At 46.2% G+C, this 21,874-nt stretch overlaps 1 protein-coding gene across 1 annotated transcript in view; it reads left to right on the top strand.

The window, feature by feature from the left end:
* LOC119244776 (calpain-9) overlaps positions 1-18,623 on the top strand; it is a 31,541-nt gene extending 12,918 nt beyond the window's left edge. Inside the window, exons 9-20 of the mRNA XM_037510760.2 lie at positions 2,482-2,642; positions 3,925-4,082; positions 4,241-4,449; positions 6,461-6,497; positions 7,564-7,644; positions 8,826-8,883; positions 10,560-10,624; positions 12,078-12,146; positions 12,498-12,576; positions 14,375-14,491; positions 15,180-15,238; positions 17,950-18,623. Of these exons, the coding sequence (XP_037366657.1) occupies positions 2,482-2,642; positions 3,925-4,082; positions 4,241-4,449; positions 6,461-6,497; positions 7,564-7,644; positions 8,826-8,883; positions 10,560-10,624; positions 12,078-12,146; positions 12,498-12,576; positions 14,375-14,491; positions 15,180-15,238; positions 17,950-17,976 (1,120 nt within the window). The 3' untranslated portion in view covers positions 17,977-18,623. The remainder of the gene's footprint in view (positions 1-2,481; positions 2,643-3,924; positions 4,083-4,240; positions 4,450-6,460; positions 6,498-7,563; positions 7,645-8,825; positions 8,884-10,559; positions 10,625-12,077; positions 12,147-12,497; positions 12,577-14,374; positions 14,492-15,179; positions 15,239-17,949) is intronic.
* Positions 18,624-21,874: the final 3,251 nt, after the last annotated feature.

Here is a 21,874-nt window from a genome sequence, read left to right as displayed (position 1 = left end):
GGCCCAACTTGATGACAGGGAACCTTGAAGGCAGCCACCTTTGGAGCATCTCAAAATACAGATCAGTGGGAAGGAATTCTTCATCTGGCCTTTCCACAAAGCTGAAAATCTTTGCTAAAGGAAAGTTGGTTAATGACCCTTTATCTCTAGAAATCATTTCAAGTCTTGTTTCTTCCTATGCGACCCGGAAAAGGTTGACTCTTTCCAACTCTGCAAGACCACAGATGTCTGATTTCTGGTTCTGTTTCCTTTCATATGCTCACGCCAGTGAATTTTTGCCTGAGTCCTTCCCCTTTTTTTTTTTTTTCATTTTATATATTTTTTATATCATTTTTCATTTTTGCACAATGTATGCATTTTCATCTTTATTATATTACCCATACAATTCCCACCCCCCTTATTTTGTCCCAAATACATCCCCTCCTCCCCTCCCCAACCCCCTTCCCACCAAGTGTGTCTCTGGTTTATAGTTGCTTGTTGATTTTGATTTTTACTTTATTATAATTAGTCTTTTTCCTGGTCCCTTATTTAGGTTTTCTAAATTCCTGCTACGAGTGAGACCATCCGGTATTTTTCTTTTTCTGGCTTATTTCACTGAGCACGATCGCTTCCAGCTCCATCCATGTTGCTGCAAATTGCCTAAGTTTATCTTTTTTGATTGCTGAGTAATATTTCATTGTGTATATGTACCACATCTTCTTGATCCAGTCATGTATTTTGGGGTATTTGTGTTGTTTCCATAACTTAGCTATAGTAAATAGTGCGGCTATAAACATAGGGGTGCAGGTGCCCTTTTGAATTAATGTTTGTGTCCTTTGTGTCATTAGACAAAAGTAAAACCAAGACCCACTCATTAGATGCTTCCCAAACTCCCCTCCATTACATAACAAAAGATACTTTATCACTTTCAACACTAAGAAAATTTGAGTTCGGGCAGTCATTTCTCAGGAGCTGTGCATAAAGACCAAATACATGAGAAATACACTTTGGTCACCTGAATGACAAAATATTTCTTATAAATTAAAATATCACACTGTCTTTGCATGGATACTGAAACCAGCAACAGGCTCACTTTCTGTCACTCATCAAAATCAACCACTACAGCACCATTTGGTGGGGGAAGAAAGTTTTATTTTTATTGTGAGGTCAACCAACAAGGAAATAGGAGCCAAGGCTCAAATCTGGAAACTAGAAATGATTTTATAGAAATGGAGGTAGAAAGGAAATAAAAGTTAGGAATGTAAAGTTGTGGCCTTGAATAAGTCTGATCAAATAGTTACAAATGGATCTATATATAAAAAGTTTTCCAGATTCTTGGGATGGACACCTTGCTTCTGGGTGTGGTCTAATCTGTTCTTTTTTCCTGTTTTCTTGGTTTTGTGTCAGTAGTCTCTTGGTTCTGACCAGCTTGGAATATGGCTTAAGATCAATTTCTTCTGCACACATTTGTGTCACAGGACTCATAGAAAAGTGTCACACAAAGTTGCCTTCCTAAGAGCAGGTTCAAGAGATTGTCAAACATGCACAACTATTCTGGGGATCACCCATGGTTTCAATACTCCCAAGTTTATATCTGCAGTTCCTTTCCTTGGAATTCCAGATCCATATATTCAAGGATCTACTCAGTATCTCCCTGTGAATATCTACTCAATAGCACATCACAGGATCACATGCCTGAACCTCAAATCCTTCTCTCCCCAACTTGCTACAACACAGTCTTCTCATCTTTATCCATCCAACTATTCAAACCACATATCTTCTTGCCTTTCTTTCTTTTCCTCACATTTAATCCTCCAGCAAGTCCTATAGGCTCAAACTTCAAAATATATCTTAAACCTGATCACTGCTCTCCACCTCCCGTCCTACCAGCCTGGACTGACCCACCCTCATCTGTCACCTGGACAACAGCACGCACTTCATAGCTGGTGACTCCACTTCTATCTGTGCCCTTTCTCATGGGTCAAGGGTTATGGGTCATGTTAACACGTCCATGTTTCTCCATCTAATCGGAGTCAAAACTGAAAGCCTTATGATGACCACCCTGGTCCACCATTATCTTTGAACATCATCCTTTACTGACTTAGCCGTCTTAAGATCTGTTCTCCAACTACCTGGACTGCCAAAAAGTCGTTATGTCCCAACCCCTACACTCCAGGTCTCCACCTGAACAGTCAGAAGTTCCCTTAGCTGTTTATCTAAAATATCCCCCACACTGCACGCTCCCCCTTCACCCTACTTTGTTTTCCTTTGTAGTACTTATATATATATCAACCTATATTTTAAGCTTTTCTTCCTTTTTAACTTTCTTAACCTTTTCTTTACCTTTTTTGGGGGGGAGTCTATTTTCTTCTCCCCAGGCCTGATTTCTCCCCAATCCTCCAGGACAGAAGCAAGTGCTCAATAACTGTTGGATGATTGAATGAATGAGTAGGTCATGCCATGTCATCCCTCCAGAGCATGTCTCTCTCCACTTTGCTGCAGGATGGCATTTGCGGACTTCAAGGCCCATTTTGATGAAGTGGAGATCTGCAACCTCACTCCTGATGCCCTAGAGAAGGATGCCCTCCACAAGTGGGAAGTAACGGTCCACCAAGGAAGCTGGGTGCGGGGCTCCACTGCTGGAGGCTGCCGCAATTTCCTGGGTTGGTAGTCTCCCTGCCCCTCTCTTTGTCATCCCCAAGTGTTGAGTCCAAACCAGGACATCAGTGGATCAGGCCCAGGACCCTAGAGAAGGCCCAAAACAGGTGCTAGACAGAAGCATTTCAGTGATGATTGGGAAAAGAGGGTGGCAAAGGTTTGGTAGGACTTTGGACAAGAATTGCTCAAGGAACCTCCTTTGCTTTACCACTTGGGTTATCTTCCCTGACAAGTAATAGAAGAACACTCACACAAGTTTAGAAATGAAAAGAATTGGACCTCCCTGGTGGCATAAGGGGTTAAGTCTCAGCACTATGCAGCTTTCTGCAGCCTCTACAGCACGAGTTCGACCCCCGGCCAGGGAGGTTACCCACATATGGTGCAGCAGGTCTCTCCTGTCTTGCCCACTGCTCCCCTCAGCAGTGTATTTCAGTCAGTCTGCCTGTTCTGTTCCCTATTTTGTCTCTGGTGAATGCTCTCACACCCACACCTCTGGCATGTACCCCAATTCTTGTATGCATAAATAAATAAATCTTCCAAAAAAAGAAAGAAAAAAAAAGAATTTATTGTCCTACATAACTGAAAAGCCCAGAGGAGCAGAGTGGGCTTCAAGCACAGATCGATCAGTGATATGCTTATGAGAGTCTGTTCTGCTCTCTTTGCTCTGTTGACTTCTCCCTCTGGCTGTTTCACTTTACAGGGATGGGAGAGCAGCCAGCTCCCCAGCCCTCATTCACTGACCTGCTCAGCAAGAACTCCTAAGGGTCATCAAGCAAAAGCCCTGAACTTCCCTCTCACTGGGGATTCCTTAAGCCTGTATGCCGGTGAATGCTGCTGACTGGACTTGTCGCAGTTCCCTGTGGCAAGAGGGAATCCTGTGGAACAGTCAGCATTCACTCTTGGAGGTGGCCTGAGGTCACTTCTGCTCAAATCACACCACCATTGAGTGGGCCCTGGGAGGCAAGCACAGTGCCCTGGACTTGCCTTTGAAATGCAAAATGGGAAAAAAAAAAAAAAAAGATGGAACAAATTGCAGTGGACAAAATGCAGAAGAATGTCTTTGAACACTTGCATGGGAAATGGTTCCAAGAGGTAGAAGGAAAAGAGACCCCTTTTCATTCTCCAGGGGGTTGTAGAAAATAGGGCAAGAGGGAAATCAGGACAGGGAGAAACACTTTCTCAGGTTTGAGAGAATTTGATGGGAGTGGGTAGGATGTGTGTGTCCCCTTTGTTTTTTGGTTTTGGAGTTTTTTCAAGGGAAAATAACCTGCCTCTTTTGAATGGCAGATACCTTTTGGACCAATCCACAGATAAAATTGTCCCTGACTGAGAAAGATGAGGGGCAGGAGGAATGCACTTTCCTTGTGGCCCTGATGCAGAAAGATCGAAGGAAACTCAAGAGGTTTGGAGCTGATAAGCTGAGCATCGGCTACGCTATTTACCAGGTGGGTAGATGCCAAATTACAGTTGATAATCCATGGAGTCCTAAATTCTTGGTCCCTTTTCAGCCTCACACCTGACACTCAATGCCAGGCCTCAACTGTGTCCAAGTAGCCGAAACCCGCAGCCAGGAAAACCACTTCCCCTCACACTCCTGTTGCAGTGCCCAAGCGAAATCGAGCACCTGAGCAAAGACTTCTTCAGACACCACGCTTCCCAGGCCAAAAGGAAAACTTTCATCAACCTGAGGGAAGTTTCTGACCGGTTCAAACTGCCCCCTGGGGAGTACATCCTGATTCCCAGCACTTTTGAGCCCCATCAGGAAGCAGATTTCTGCCTGAGGATCTTTTCAGAGAAGAAGGCCATTACCCGGTGAGTTTCAAGAATCCCCTTTTGGTGCTTTACTCCCAGAGATGTCACCAGAGGGTGGTTGGAGTCATGGCCCTCTGTCCTCTTCATGATCTACTTGAGAAACCAGGAGAGAGCCAAAGGGAGGGTCTTAACTGATCAGCATATTTCCAGTTAGTTCTCACATGAAAAAGTTGCTCTTTCCAACTGTCTCCAGAACCATGCTCACAAGACACTCTTGTGTGAAGTCCTTCATTTTCCAGAAGCTCTTCTATTACCAAGAAGCTCCTGGGGTGGGAGCGACATGAGGGGGATGCCAGAGGTGTTTCTCTGCATGATAAAAGGGGTGGCTATTCCAACTCTCAAGAATCACATTCTTTCAGCTCCATTTTAGTACCCTTTCACATACCCAATATTCTGCCATCTGTCCCTCAAAATGTCTTAGCAAAATTATTTTGTATCAGTTATTTCTATGGAAGAAGTTTCTCTTTTGTCCATTTACCATTAATAACTCTGTGGCAGAGGCGGTGGGTGGGTGATTCAAGTTTCAAGAACCTATTTCTTCTCCCAGTGGAGACTATCTAGGGACCCCAGAGAATGACAAGCTTTACTAATGCTGTTTCTGTTGATTCCCATCAAAGTATCAACCTGAGACAAGAAGATAGAGATGACGGTGGCTGCATGGCCTGTTCTGGATAAGGGACATAAGTATTCGAGCTCCTGTTTGTCCTTTGGCATTGTGAATTGCTATTACTTGTTTTGTCTAGTGGCATAGAATTGCACTGTGTTGTGTACTGAGTTTCACAATTACAAAGTCTGGTTGGGTTTCCCAAGCTGACTGCAGAAGCCACGGTTCTTTCTCGTCAGCAACAGAGAAGCAATGCAATCTTTGATTTTTAAAACTCTGCTGCAAAGTCTTTCTCCAGTCTTCTCTCAGATACTGATACACACTGAGGTTGAATTGACCAGTATCCATTCACACAAAAGACCCCAATGCGAGATCCGTGCAGATCAGCAACTGCTGTGGCTGAGCCAATCTTTTACCTTTCATTTTCTCTGTCTATTAAGGGGGTGAGGTCAAAGGTAACTCCATTCTCAGTGCATGTACAATAGTGTATAATCCAAGGTGATATTGAACCTAAGAAATGCCGCTTATAATCTGCTGTGATAGTGAGTATCATACACATGTACCATCTGCTGTGATACCACAAGTATCAGTAATAGACACAAGTAGCTCAGTCACGGAAAAGCCACATTCAGCTCAATTTCCCTTGGCTTCATCCTCACTGGAGACTCCTAAACTATAATGAAAAGCTCTGAAAGGGTTATGTTGTGGAGGCCCAGGGCATGAGGAGGTAAAGGGGACTGTCCTGGTTTCATGTTAATGTTTGATTATTTTTTACCCCTTTGAATTTTCAATAATTTGTCTTTGGAAATGCTTCGGGATTTAATCTGTAAAACTGTATTCCTCCAGATATTTTCGTATTTAACAGCGGAGGCCTGCTCCTCCTCTAATCTGACTACTTCCCAAGTGCTGCGGGTTCCCCTATATGTGTGGGCAGCAAAGTAAACCTGCTGTCATGGTTCTCCTGATTCCTCCACCCATGAGCACAGAAACACACCCTCCCAGTGGGCTCAGGGGTTCACATCGATGGGGGAAGGGCCAAGGGTGAAGAATCCAGCTTGAAAAGTGATCTTGTTGGTTCCACCTCAACGTGCTCTATAAGCTTTTAAAATTTTCCCACTAATGATTAACCCTCAACAAGCTGAGTGTCTTTTACAAAACCCAGAATTGACAAGTCCTGCTTGGAGTGATGACCACATGGTCTTCCTCGAACTTACATGCTGAGCAAGGTCTGAGTGACGAGTGGAGAGGGAGGTCAGTGCCTAGAGGCTGCAAACCCTCTGAAATGCAGTCACAGAAGAGGAAGGCTTCTATGGTACAGAACCTTCCAGCACCTCTGAACCCTGTAGCTCTGCAGCATCTAATGGGGAGGTGAATCTATGATTATCAACATGGTTTTTGTGCCCACAGGGACATGAATGGAAATGTAGACATTGCCCTTCCTGAGGTGAGCCTTCTTGGGCTACTGTGGAGGGTGGGATTCAGCGACTGTCCTGGAAATTTCCTTCAGACCATAACGTCACTTAAAATTCCAAAGTTCAAGGAATGGTTACCTCAATGCAAGGAAATACCTTGATTCTAACCCCTTGGAGAACAAAAGTGACCTTTCTTCCAACAGAACTGCCCACTCCCTCTGTTCCCTGAGAGGTTACTGATGGTTTTTAGGTGGATGGAATCTCTTTAAAAAGTATGCAATTTCAGAAAAGCTACTGATAAAACAAAAATGGGAGAAGCAGGTAGAATTTTTGACCGTGGACTTGGGGAACACATCAGTTCTCCCTGATGTTGTCTGTTGGGAGAGAGGTCGGGGCTGCTTTTAGTCTTGTCCAAGGGTTGTAAGGTTTCCAAGAGATGTTGGTGTAACCAGAACATCTGACACCCCCATCTCGAGCAGTGACCAGTTTTCAGGAAGGACTTTCTTCTCCTTGCTGCCCTCTCTGGGATGCAGCTTATGAGCAGAACTGAAACAAAATATCCAAAACATTTATTGACCTTTTGCCATGCACCAGGCCCAGTGCTCTGTACTAGAAAGTGCTCTGTACTAGAAAGTACAGTGCTCTGTACTAGAAAGATCCTGCCTATAAAGATTTACCACCTATCATGACAAATGATGAAGCAGGTAATGATAGTCAAGGTGATGCAGTATGCCCTGGAAGAAGGGGAGTATGATGGCAGCCCTGGCTGGACCAGGCCTCTGCCAGGAGTCAGGTTTCCAAAAGTCCTCTCATCTATCAGGTGAGGAGGGCACGACCAGTCCCAGGAAGTCCTTCCAGACGTTTCTTCTAAAGAGCCCTCACAAGGAGAGGAAACTCACTCCTAATGCTACTGGCTGTGGCTAGTCCTGGGCACCAACCAGCACAGCCCTGTGAGGCTGCCATGGAGGTCCTGGCCTCTCCCCCTGCGGGTGGCATCACCTCCTGCCCAGGGCTCACCTTTCCTGCTTTTTCTTTGGGAAACTAAATGCCAATTTCTCTCTTGTGGCTCCCAAGCAAGTTCCTCTGGTTCATTTTTAGCCTCAGCAGCCAACTTCGCCTGCTCGGGAGACAGAGGAGGAGCAGCAGTTCCGGGCCATGTTTGAAAAAATCGCTGGTGAGGTAGGGCTGCCCGTGCAGGGCCGAGGGGTCTGGCCTCCCCCTCCAAGGATGAGGGGACACTTCCCAGAGACGGACCCAGAGGCAGGCAGGAGCTGGAGGGGAGAAAGCAGCCCTGTTCTCTTGAGAAGGACTGAGGACGGCCTCCTCCTCACAGCTCTCACTCCAGACTGCACTGATGGGGCCACCGCACCCAGCGGAGCCCAGCCAGGCCCAGAAACTTTATGTGGGAACCACAGAAATCCTTAGGAGGGGATTCCTTTGTCCTCTGCCCAGAAATTGGCACCTTCATCCTGCTCTCTCTGCTCTGCTGAAGGTGGTGTTGTCAGGACAGTTCCTGTGATGCCACCAATGCATGCCCGCATTTTGCCAGTTCACAGAGATGTGGCCAGGTTGGGCAGCTGCGGGTCAGGCAACCTGGAGAGTCTGTGCCCTGCTTCCTGCCCTTTCCCTGCCCATTCCCATCCTCTCAGCTGCTCAGCTTGCTTGTTGGAGACCCTGGCTGTTTGGGGGTCGGGGGAGTGGGGGTCTTCCCTGTCCTGCCCAGGCTTCCTATGCCCTTGATACTGCTCTAGGAGTGTTCCCTTGAAACCTCTCAGCTGGTAGTTTTAAATAATATTGGCCTAGGTCTAAGACTCTGTATTTCTCTCAAGCTTCTGAGCGCAGCTGGTGCTGAGATTTAGTGGGATTTACTGGACCATCTAGGTCAATGGTTCTGAAATTCATCCCCAGAGCTTTTAAAAATAATCAATGAAGCATACTCCCAGTTGTCCTGATCAAAGTGGGATAAGCCCCAGTATGGCATTCTTGAAGTTCTCCTGGTGCTTCTGGGATAAGCCCCTGGGATAACCCCCAGTATGGGCATTTTTGAAGCTCTCCTGGTGCTTCTGCTGTGACAGAGGCTTGGACACTCAGATCCCAGTGTCCTCTGACACAGGAGCCATTTAGGGAGCTTGGTCTCAGGGCTGGGGGAAGCATGCTTGGGCTGGCCTGACTTACCTCCCTCCCTGGGTGGCTGGAAGCTCCCAGAGATGTGAGCAGGCTGCGGCCAACAGTGCAGGGCACCCGGGCAAGCAACAGGGTGCTGAGGGATGGATTAGCTCTCAAGTCAAGTTAAGCTCATCATTGAAAGAAACTGTAAGAAGATACTGAATCACAAAAAGCAATTGTCTCCACTTCAACAGGACATGGAGGTGTCAGCTGAAGAACTCAAATATGTTTTAGATGCTGTGCTGCAAAAGAGTAAGTGTTCCCACCCACCACTCCTCAGGGATCCCCAGGGCTCCCATGGAATCGTGGACACATGATGGGCACCCAGCCTGGTTCTGCTCATGCTCCCCAGGCTCCCTGCTCCAGGACTGAGTTCAGGCAGACTTTAAAAACAGCTTTTGTGGCTTCTTTCCTGATTCCAAAAATGATGCAGGTTTGCAGGAGGAAATTCTTTAAAATGCAGAAAAGATAATGGCAACAATAAAAATCACTAGTCATCTCAACACCCTTAAATAACTTTTAAAATTGTGTGTCTGCGGACAAGTGTCCGTTTATCATCTATCAGTGTGTGGACGGATGGGTGGGTGGGAGGTAGGTAGATAGATAGACAGATAGATAGAGAGACATTTTTACTCTAACAGCTTTGAGGTGTAATTCACATACATACAGTATACCGAGTTAAAGCACACAAACCAACTGTTCTTAGTTATTCACAGAACTATGCAATCATCACCACAATCAATTTTGAGAGCACTTCATCACTCTAAAAAGAACCTGCACCCATTTACCATCCCTTCTTCACTTCCTCCATCCCCTGGCAACCACTAGTATACGCTCTGTCTCTATAGATTTTCCTGTTCTGGACTTTTCATGTAAAAGGAATCGTGTAATATGTGGTTCTTTTGTATCTGGCTTCTTTCTCTTAGCAGGATATTTTTAAGGTTCATCCACGTTGTAGCATGTAATATACAGGATAATATTCACTCATATGACATGTTTGTTGTGTGGACATGTATTTTCATGTCTCTTGGGAATATGGTTAAAGGAATTGCTCAAATTCAGAAGTAATTTTATACCTAATGTTTTAAGGAACTGCCTAAGCATTTTCCAAAGCATTTCTTTTACATTTCCATTAGCAGTGTGTGAATGTTCAAATTTCTCCAATAATTTTAACCCTGCTTTGTAGAATGAATTGGTATGAACATTTCCCCCAGATCATTAAATATGCTTAAAAATTTGTAAAGATTGCATAATAATCCATCATAGGAACATAACCCAACTTATTGTTGAGACCCTTCCATTGGTCCTTTCTAGAACTTCTAATTTTTGCCATTATAAATAACCTAATAATAAAAGTCTTCATTTACAATTCTTTGCTTAGAAATCATAAGGAGAGGGCCTCCCTGGTGGCATAGGCTGTCGAGTGCCGCACTGTGAAGCTGTCCACAGCCTCTGCAGTGCGGGTTTGAACCCAGCTGGCCGGTGAGGGTCCCAAATGGTAGAGCAGACCTCTCCTATCTCGCCCGCTGCTCCCCTCAGCAATGTGTTTCAACAGTCTGCCTGTTCTGCTTACTGCTCTATCTCTGGTGAATCCTCTAACCCTCCCATGCATCTGGCCTGTATCCCAGCTCTTGTATAAATAAAAATCTTTAAAAAAAAAAAGGGGGGGGAGTTTAATTAAAAAAAAAAAGACATCATAAAGAGAGGATAAATGGATGGAAGGATATTCCCATTTTTAAGGCATTATTCATATTCTATAAATTTTCCTTCCCAAGGGCCATGTCAACTTCTTCTCTCCTCAGTATCCTAAGAGACTGACAGGGTCAACACCCTAGCCAGCCACAGATCTGACCACACTGTGGGACTCTCAGCAACTGGGAACAGTCTTATCAGATTTCAAATAATTCTACTTTCATGTGTGATTTCAGAAAAGGACATTCAGTTTAAGAAGCTAAGTCTGATTTCCTGTAAAAACATCATTTCTCTAATGGACGTATCCTTCCAAATAAGTGGGCAAAAATAGATGTTAAATGTTTTTGTCTGCAGACCTCCCCAGGACATGGCACCCATAACCTGCAGGCTAGTCTTCACAAACAGTAGCCAAAGACGGAGACCCCTGGAACTAGAAATGGAACAGAACCCAGAGGCACAAACTCTCTGTGGGGGATTGTTTTTGAAGATGTTACCAGAGCCAGGGTCCAACTATGTGCAGCTCAAGGCCAAAGCTCAAGAGACGAGAGCTGGTGGAAGGAAATCAGGTTTCATCAGGAGCCAGCGACTGAAGAGGTGATGGGCTATTTTCTCAAAGCCCATCTCTGACCTCTAAAGGTGCAGGGGCTGTGAGGCACGAGGATGAGCATGTGCTACCTGTTATCTTGACTCATGGCCATTAGGTGATGGGGTTGGCATCATTCATCCAGGGTAGGGGCTATGGAATTCGCCACCTCGGTCCCATCTCCTGTTTTCCTTAAGTCAGTTCAGGGTTGGTGATGCCTACAAAAGTTCTCCATCTCAGTCTCAGCTGGGTTTGTCTTCAGGACCAGAGCAAGGACGAGGAACTTTTAGTAACCAGGCTGGTGACAACACCTCATGCTGGAGTTACTCCTGCTCCTCACCTCACCACCTGCTCCTCATTCTTGAGGGGTGATGAGCAAGGCCTTTCTTCTGGGCCTGCTTCTCACCAAGAGCAGGGGCAGTGATTTGGGGTCCAAATATGAGATAGAACTGATCGTCACAGGATTATAAGCCCAATGTTTTATACCATTGAGGGACAATTATTTGGAAGTTTTAATGTCCCCAGCCTGTGGGAGACAAAGGGAACAAAGCAATTCAGGGCACAAGGGTCCAAGATGGAAAGAAGCTGAAAAGTAGGTGAGGGGCAAAGAAATATGGACTTGGCTGAAGGTTATTGGCTCCTCCCGGGGCACTTCATAATGATGCATGAAGAAGCTTCTCAGATAATTGCAGTTTTGAATTTCCGTTGGTGCTGCCCTCCTCCCCTGGAGAACCCCTTCTCTCTCTGCATCTCAGTTCCCAGCTAGCCCTGGAGCTCAGCCCAAGGTTGTTTGCATTTGCTGCATCTGTAAGTACCAGCCTCAAAGAGAAGAGTTTAGATAAGTTTGTTTTTCTTTTGTGCTCTTTAGGGTCTGAAATCAATTTACATTTCCGCCTTCCAAAAGGACTTGAGAATCTTACCCGCCACTTTGGGGTCCCATCCCAGGAAATGAAGAGGGGTGTGCTGGTGGGGGTGCATGGGTGTTTCATCTTCAGGTGTACTCCCTGTCTGACCCCTACCTTGTGCCTTCTTTAGAGATTCCTGGTTTAATAATTGAACCATCTCCCTAGAAGGCCGAATCCATGTCACCCATGCCCGTCACACTGCCCGGCTCTGAATTCTCAGGTTGAAACATACTTGCTGCTTCTTCCTTAACTCACTCCTGACACAGACCAGCGGCAACGGGAAGCTGGAGTTTGATGAATTCAAAGTGTTCTGGGACAAACTGAAGAAGTGGATTGTACGTAACCCTGCCCTGCTTGGCCCCGAGGGGATTGTACAAACCTAGAGCAGAAGGGGCTTTTAGAGATCATGGTGTTGCAGGGAAGAGGGTTAATTTTCAGAAAAGGCACAAGAGAGCACATCATGATGAATTCCAGGAGGGCTTATGATACTTCTGGAGGCACCACGGTGCTTCCATCCCAGGTGAAAGCCGAAGGAAGCAACCTTTTTGCAGGGCCCAACACGGCCCTTCCCTCTTTGGGCCCTGGTGAGGACTCTCCCCTCCACACTGGCCGCCCCCCACTACTGCATGGGCGGGCGTCCCCTCCCTGGGGCCCTCCTCCTCCATGCCTCTGCTCTCCTCCCCCAGAACCTTTTCCGTCAATTCGACACTGACAAATCCGGCACCATGTCCTCCTACGAGCTGCGGATCGCCCTGAAAGCCGCAGGTAACAAAAGCCTGGGGCCGGGTGCAGGCTGCCTGTGTGTCAGGTGCTCCTGCAGACACCGCTTGCTTTGCTCTGGACTCCAGGAGGTGGCGGGGTTTTGACCTGAGCAGATGCCTCTTAAGGGCAGAGCCAGACGTCAGACCCAGAACTCGCTCAGTCACTTCAGGTCCCGCACTTTAAATCACTGTGCATAGTTGGCAGGATTTTTAAAAATATATCCACAGAAGATGAACTTAGTGTGACCCCCAGAGGCCTCAGAGCCTCGGACCAAGTTTTCTGCCCAAGCAGAGTTCCATGGGACCCTTCGGCGGCAAGCCACAGTGCTGCCAGGCCTCTGATCTGCTTTCAGAGGGTGAGGGTTACCGACAGACAGGGCACGCCTGGGCTGTGGTTTGCAGGCAGCAGGCCGCTCACAGACTCACACACTCACAGACTCTGCCGTCGGCGGCCCTTTCCCCGGCTTGCTCACCAGCAGGCTGAATCCTAACCGGATGGTTTATACATAGTTCGTCCACTGCTCCCGGCAGGAAGGAAGGGTTTGGGGTGCCTCTGGCTATGCCACGGCCATGGCAGGCTGAGCCTCTGGGGCTCCACTGTCCTTTGCAACCCACAGCCCCCACCAGGCTGTGTGGTGCTTCTCACAGAGCATGTTTGGGGAAATGGCCCCTGGCCTCTGCCGACACCTGTGCTCTCGTTCCCTCCCAGGTAACCAAGCACCTGGAAAATTCGTCAGCTTTCAGGACTACAGGGACAGAATTTACCAAACCAGGACTATTTGGGTCCTATGCGAGGGAGAAGACAAGAGATGAGTTTTAAGTGTGAGAAACAGTTGAGATGAGCCTGGTTTTCTTAGGGGTTGGTGACCTGTTTCCAGAGGAAGAAAACCAAGTAGGGGACACAAAATTTTCCCTTCCGAGAGGGATATGACCAAGTCTTCCCATTCTGATTTGGGGAGAGAATGGGGTCGCCCTCCCCACCTAGTCCCCAGTGAGTGCAGCTGCAGCACTCTGGGCACCCACCCTGCAGGCTCCCAAAACTACTCAGGGGTGGGTCTTCTCTGTGTGGAGCTGGACTGAGCAGACAGGGAGACCCTGGCTGCACTTCTAGGCAATACTTTGAACATTTCCTGGCCAGGGAGTATGTAGGTTAAAATAAAATAGAAGGGGGGAAAATCATTCCTAAGGAATTTGGTTAGAAATCAAAGCATTAACTATTGGCTCTAAAAGGAATTTTACTTGGGGAAACCCCTTATTCCACCAGTGAGGAAACCCAAGTAAAGCCCACCCCCCACCGGCCTGAGCAGTGCCCACCTTGCATGGAGGCCTGTGACCTGCCCGGTGTTCTCCCTCCCCCAGAAATGTGTGTGAATGAAGCCTGCACCTTGTCATTCACTCTGGGCAGCGGCATCTCCTTTGAGAAACACGGGTTCTAGAGCCCCCAACAGCTTTGGGTCCAAATGCCACTGAGAAATGTTCACTTACTATGGGTTTTGTGGCTGGAACCCCCAGATGCCCAGCAGGAGCAGCTGGAGGGGAGCTCAGGCAGGGAACTAGAGGGAGGCTGGGGGAGAACGTGAGTGGGTCTCATCGACAGCAAGACCCAATTTCATCGAACTCCGGGCACAGCCACCTCCCTCCTGGACACACTCCGCCTGCTGCATTCAAACCCAGGACAGCAGCCTCCACTGGACAGGGGTGTCCCTTTTGTTAGTTCACCCCTAGGCAGACTGGGCACCCCCGGAGGTGAACCCCTTGGGGCTCAGCCACAGTGGCCTGTGTCTTCACACGCTTCCCCACAGGCTTCCAGCTGAGCAACCACCTCCTGCAGCTGATCGTCCTCAGATGCGCAGACGAGGAGCTCCAGCTGGGCTTCGACGACTTCCTCAACTGCCTGGTGCGGCTGGAGAATGCCGGCCGTGAGTATCCGGTGGGGCTGCCGGACCCTGACCACGGGACACTCTCCACCTTTGGTCACCTTCTGGGAGCTTGTCGGTGGCAACCCGCCAACAATTACAGCAAAGACAGGCCCCAGGGCTGTGGACTGATCTATGTGACGTATACGGCTAGCTGAGGGGCCGTCATGTGTAAGTCTTCTCTGCACAGCATTTGTTACAATAATCACGCTCTCCACATCCCAGCCCCTTTGTGCAGGACGACAGGGTGGGGTGAGGTTGGGTTTCAGACTCATATCTGAGGAACTGTCCAATTTCTGGTCAAATCCTGTCATAGCACAGAGAGTCAGAAGAGTCTCTCTCCCTCTCTATTCCTCACTCCATTTTCCCACCTTTCTGTATTATAAAGCCCAGACACCTACCCTGTTATCTCAAACAGAATTTGCAGCCCCTGGAAGAGAGAGAGAGTATGTGTGACTGGTTTTTAGAGTTTGCAGCCTCTGGTCATTCATACCTACTCTGCCCCTCAAGACAGGGCTGTGACAGAGTTGAAGCTGAATGAAGAACGCCCAGGTCCACAGCTCTAGACTCCTGTACACCCCCAGAGGAGCTGCCCAACCACAAAGGGAGGGCCCCTCAGTGCTGGGGAGAGAATGCAACCTGCTGCAGGAGCTACCCCAGCAATGACCGCTCTCTCATTCTCTCCCCTCAGGGGTGTTCCAGGCTCTCAGCACAAAAAACAAGGAGTTCATTCATCTGAACATCAATGAGGTATGGCCAAGTCAGACCTTTGGCTCAGGGATGCTGCCAAGGGTGGGCAGACAATCCACGCCCCTTATGCATTTGCTGATTACACAATTGTACATGAGGGCTGACATTTAGCCATGAGGGTAATTAACCATAATAAAATTACTAATGTTTTTGAGGTACCGTTCACTTAACAGTCAATGTAATCTTTACAACAGTCCCGTGAGCTAAGGTCTAATGCTATACGGATTTTGCAGAGGTGGAAATTGAGGCATGTAGAGATTTATCACCCAGAACAGAGTGAGCAAACTCTGCCTTCTTGTCTTTCTGCCATATCAGCTCCTCGGCCTGCCTGCCTTCTAGCTCCAATTTGATTGCTGCCCCCTGCTTGCTCACATCTTCTGTGGGTTTCGTCATTCTTGCCTATATGCCCATGTACACAAACACACACACCTCTACCTGAAAAGCCCCGAGAAATATACAGTATTTTCCAGTTACAAGGACACAGCAGAGGGAGATGACAGAGGGAACGTGTGGTTCAGAGTTTCAGGGGCTTGAAAGATACGTCCGGGGGGGCTCACCTTTTCCCTGCTGCCCACAATGTGGTCTGCAAATGGCATATGGGCATCACTGGGGAGCTGCTTGGAAATGCAGAGCAACAACATAGTGATTACAGTCAACAGTGCTGTGTTGTACACCTCCAAGCTGCTCAAAGACTAGGTCTTAATTGTTCTTGCACAAAAAAGAAATGACAATTCTGTGATGCATAAGGGAACCAGGACCACAGTGGCCACCAAACTAGTATGAAAATGGGCGGAACCAACAAGTTGTCGCTTTCAGCATACACAGTGTTGCATGTCAGTTACATCTCAATAAAATAAGTGAATAAAATAAAACAAACACTGCAGAGGAGATATGAAGTCCCAGACCTGTTCCATCAGGTCTTGTTTTAGCTGGGTCCCCAGTGACTCTGAAATGTCCTGCAGTTTGAGGATGCTGGTGAGACAAGCGCCTCCCAAAGGTAGAGTAGAAACTGTGGGGTGATTCATGGTTCCCATGGTGTTTGCTTCCCACTTTTTCCTTCTCTCCCTGTCTCTCTGCGCAGCTCTGCTCTCCCTAACAGCCTGCACCCTTCCCCCATGTCTCAGGTCTTTCTCTTCCCACCTGACTTCCCTCCTACCTTCCCAAATTCAGCAGCAGCTTTGGACTTGGCTACCATTTTATTGACTTGTCCCAGTGGAAGGTTGATGACAGCGTGTAGTAGATGGGGATGGACCCTCTCCTTTTGCTGATTTTGGTCACTCCATCTGCTCTGTCCTCAGTTTCACCATTTGTAGAAAGAGATCTAGGCCTTCACCTCATACCAAAACTTTGGTTGATCATCATCGTGTGCAATTTGGCAGTTTATTATACTGGCTCATCACTACTTTTCTTACATGTGTGTCTCAGATCCCTGACTACATTATAATTTCAATGAGAAAAGAAACTGGTCATTTTTCATTTCTAGTATTTACTTCTACCTTTAGCATGTGCCACAATGCAGTGAATGTAGCTCTCTGATTGATAACTGTAAAAAATAACACCCCAGTGTTTAAAAAAAAAATGGACACACTCAAACGAATTCCTTATGAGATCAAGAGTGACCCTAGACCCACTTTTATTTCTCATTGAATTCAAAGTTTACCAAAACATGCACGAAGGGAGAGTGACAGGTGCTCCCTGTCCATGCGGCAACAGGGGGGAGAGGAGGGTTGTCTTTCAACAGCAACGTGTCCCTCAAAGACCCAGAAACAGAGAGGAAGCTTTCCATTGTTTCAGGTTCAAGGTGCCGCTTCCAACCCAACGTCCGCTGGCGTGAGGACTGCTGAATGCTTTGTCCCTGTCCCCTTCGCCTCAACAGACCAAAGTCCTCTGGCAGGTTCTTGCCCTCATCCCATAGTTATTTACCAACATAACTGGAAAAATCTTTGCATCCTCTCCTTTCATGCTATGCTTGCTCGACTCTGATTGTCCATCAGCATCACAAGGGGAGATTTTAAAACCCAGTGCCCTGGCCATGCCCCAGTCCAATAAATCCAAATACCTAGAGATAGACCCAAGCATTGCTATTTTTGTTATTCCCCTGTGAGTCCAGAGTGCAGCAAAGACATTGTCCTGAATGCAGCCTCCCTCCACCTTGAAAGCAGCCGGTCCCAGCCTGAGTTGGCCTCACCTGCAGTTTTTCTGCCAAAAGAATCCAGCAGCCTTCCAGAGGGCAGAGAGGAGAGAAAACCTATTATGCTCTTGCAGCCCCCATGCTGTATTCAGAATGCTGGTGGGAAGGAGGCAGGATGGGCTCAGGACATAGATGAGGAGGAACTCTATGCATATTCAGAGGCTTGCTTCCCTTTCTGCAACCCCTCCCTAATGGAGGATCACCTCTCTCCTCCAGCTGAGGGCACTCCTCCTTAAAGCAGAAAAGGCACCTTATTTTGCTGCCCATGGTGCCTCAGGCACTGTCTGCTTCGATGGGGAGAAAGCAGGCTTGCTCTCTCTCACCATCTGTGCTGGACTTGACTTCACCCAGCAAAACTTAAAGTGCTGAGGTGTCCAGTTGAGTTAGAAGTCCATGTTTGCGGACAAAAGGATCAGATGTAGGTGCTCCTGTGACATAAACTGGTAGAGAAGTGAAAGAAAAACCAACCAAGAATAACCAGCCCTTCTCTCTCTCTCTCCCTTGATCCCTCACTTCCCAGTTCATCAACTTGACAATGAATATTTGAAGCCTCCCTGGCAGGGGTGCAGCCACTCCAGCTGAGCCTCGACTTGGATCATGACCTTCAGAATGTCTCCTCGTATTGAGTCATGATGCCCAGGGCTCTCTCGTCTTCCCTTGCCCAATCTTCTCCTCCCCACTCCCTCATCCAACACCATCCGGACCTCAGAAGCATGACATGGACTCAGCTATGCTCTCTGATTTTATGCTACTTCATTGCAAAACAACTGCCCCAGGTGGCTGGTGACACCTGTGCCTTCCGTCCAGTTTCAAGCATCGCTAGCAATTCCTCCCTTTACATCCCCATCTCCTCTCATTATTCGTCATTCAAAGTGCAGCTCCATGCGCAGAACCCTGGCTTTGATGTCACTGCAATCACTGCTCTCATGCATCCTGTAAGGACATGGTTTTATAAATGTATGTGGCCTGAAGTGAGAAGGAAAGGCAGGTGGTCATAATTAGGCATTTTCAGCATCAAATGTATGTTTCCCTACTGAGACAAACATCAGAGAATTCTGGATGCTTTCTTAATAGGAGGAGGATCAAAACAAGGGGGGTGGGAATTGTAATGGGACTATAACCAAGATGAAGATGCATACAATGTGCAAAAATGAAAGATGATATAAAAATATATAAAATCAAATTAAAATGCTCAAACAAAAAAAAAAAAGAGTACAACAACATGAAAATCTCACCCTCCTCTTCTGAGAACTGGTAAATTAGACAGTCTCTGGCCAGTCCAGAAGCTCTTTGTGTCCAAAACTGGTGGGTAAAAAGAGCCAAGTACAATATTATTCCTCCTCAAGAAGTCCAGATTCATATCAGACTTGATCTCCTTCATCTCCACCATCATGGGGAAGAACAGGGCGGAGAAGCCTTGCTCTAGCTCCCTGGCACAGGAAAATCCCCCTGAGTTAGAATAGCGGAAGTAACATAAGATATGGCTCAGTATATAGGCCTTGGGCCTCCCTGGTGGCGCAAGGGATTAAGAGGCAACATATGAAGCTAACTGCAGAAACTGTGGCACGCATTCAATCCCCGGCCAGGGAGCTACACACATGGCGCAGCAGACCTCTCCTGTCTCACCCACTGCTCCCCTCAGCAGTGTACTTCAGTCAGTCTGCCTGTTCTGTTCCCCACTCTGTCTCTGACGGTGAATCCTCTCACAGCTACCCACCTTGCATGTCTGGCCTGTACCCCAGTTCTTGTATGCATAAAAAAAATAAATCTTTTTTTAAAAAATAAATATTAGGTCTTATTTCATATTAGCATTATGTACCTTGCTAACCCCACACCCAACCTCCTTCTCTATCAGGCTCTCGTACTCTGGGAAACACTTGTGGTGGATAAGGGTGAATGGAGGGGTGAACAGAGAATGAGGAAGAATGGCTGGGAGGAAGACCAAATTAAAAGTGGAGTATCAGGGCCTCCCCGGTGGCGCAGCATTTGAGCACTGGGTTGCGAAGCTCCCCGCGGCCTCTGCGGCGCCGGTTCGATACCCGGCTGCTCCCCGGCCACCGGAGGAGGGTCCCACATGGTGTGCAGACCTCTCCTGCCGTCTGCTGCTCCCCGCAGCAGTGTACTTCGGTCCTTCTGCCTGCTCTGCTCCCTGCTCTGGCTCTGGTGAATTCTCTCACCCTCCCGCGCTTCTGACTGTACCCAGTGCTTGTATAAACAAACAAACAAACAAATAAATAAATAAATAAATAAAATACGTGCCTCTTTAAAAAAAAATTGTTTGAAATAAAAAAAAAAGAAAAAGTGGAGCGTCATCAGAATACTATGTCCTTACTCATGGCCAAAGCAGTAAGGCATTATGGTCTTCAACAAAGCCTTCCCTCACCCAGAATGAATGCAGGGTACAAGTATTCTGTAGTAACTATATTATCTAGTTTCTGTGCTTCATATTTTACATGTTGGGGTTGTCTAACTTTGTTAAAAGACATAAGATTATATAAAGCAAAAGTTATAATAATATATTAATGTGGTTATAAACTATATAGCTATATGTTGATGACACAAAGGAGTGGGGTTGGAAATGAAAATATACATAAATTGTTATATTTTACTGGAATTATGTTATTCAATGGAATAAATGGTATAAATTAATGTGCATATTTAATCTGTAGAGCAACCACTAAGAATATAACCAAAATAAAAAAACAATAAAGCTCCCCTAAAAAAATTGTTTAGCACAATAAATCTGAAGAAGAAGAAATCAAAAAAAAATCCCTTTTGTTATTGAAACAAAAAAAATCAAATATTTGGGAATAAATCTAACAAAAGAGGTAAAGGACCTATACAAAGAAAACTATAAAACACTGTTAAAAGAAATAGAAGAAGACACAAAGAAATGGAGAGACATCCCCTGCTCGTGGATTGGAAGAATAAACATTATTAAAATGGCCATTCTTCCAAAAGCAATATACAGATTCAATGCTATTCCAATCAAAATTTCAATGTCATTCTTCAAAGAAATAGAACAATTATTGATGAAATTCATATGGAATCACAAAAAACCCCGAATAGCCAAAGCTCTCCTGAAAAAAAAAGAAGGGAATGGAGGCATTACACTCCCAGACTTCAAACTATACTACAAAGCCATAATCATCAAAACTGCATGGTATTGGAACAAGAACAGACATACAGACCAATGGAATAGAATAGAAAATCCAGAAATAAACCCACAGATTTATGGTCAACTAATCTTTGACAAATGAGCAAAGACTATGCATTGGAGCAAAGAAAGTTTGTTCAATAAATGGTGCTGGGAAAACTGGGTCGCTACATGCAAAAGAATGAAGCTTGACCACTACCTCACACCATACACAAAAATCAACTCAAAATGGATTAAAGAACTAGACATAAGACCTGAAACCATAAAATATATAGAAGGAAATATAGGCGAAACACTACGTGATTTGCACATCAAAGACATCTTTACAGACACATCACCCAAAGCAGTGATAGTGAAGGCAAAGATAAACAGCTGGGACTACATCAAATTAAAGAGCTTCTGCACAGCAAAAGAGACAATAACAAAAACAAAGAGAAACCCCACCAACTGGGAGAACATTTTTGCACACAACACTAATGATAAAGGACTGATCACAAAAATCTGCAAAGAGCTGATGAGACTCAACAACAACAAAGAAAATAATCCAGTCAAAAAATGGGCAGAAGAGCTAAAAAGAAACTTCTCTGAAGAGGAAATGCAAATGGCCAACAGGCATATGAAAAAATGTTCAACATCACTTGCCATCATGGAAATGCAAATCAAAACTACCATGAGATACCATCTTACACCAGTGAGAATGGCACATATTAAAAAAACTAGCAACAACAAATGCTGGCGAGGGTGTGGAGAAAAAGGAACTCTTCTGCACTGTTGGTGGGAGTGCAAACTGGTCCAACCACTGTGGAGAGCTGTGTGGAGATTTCTGGACCTACTAAACATAGAGCTTCCATATGATCCAGCAATTCCACTCCTAGGTATTTACCCAAAGGACACAGAAACATCAATTCCAAAGAACACCTGCACCCCTATGTTTATAGCAGCACTGTTTACAATAGCTAAGCTTTGGAAACAACCCAAATGCCCAAAAATAGATGACTGGATCAAGAAGATGTGGTACATATACACCATGGAATATTACTCAGCATTCAAAAAAGATAAACACATGCAATTTGCAGCAACATGGATGGCGCTGGAAGGGATCATGCTCAGCGAAATAAGCCAAAAAGAAAAAGAAAAATACCGGATGGTCTCACTCATAGCAGGAATCTAGAAAACTTAAATAAGGGACCAGGAAAATGAATAACTGTAAGAAAGTGAAAATCAAAATCAACAAAAAACTATGAACCAGAGACACTTTTTTGGGGGCGGGGGCGGGAGGGGAGGGATT

Source organism: Talpa occidentalis, unplaced genomic scaffold (assembly GCF_014898055.3).
Source record: "Talpa occidentalis isolate TD23 unplaced genomic scaffold, MPIMG_talOcc4v2.1 talOcc4.14, whole genome shotgun sequence".
Taxonomy (NCBI): Eukaryota; Metazoa; Chordata; class Mammalia; order Eulipotyphla; family Talpidae; genus Talpa; species Talpa occidentalis.
This window is presented reverse-complemented; position numbering and strand designations above follow the sequence as displayed.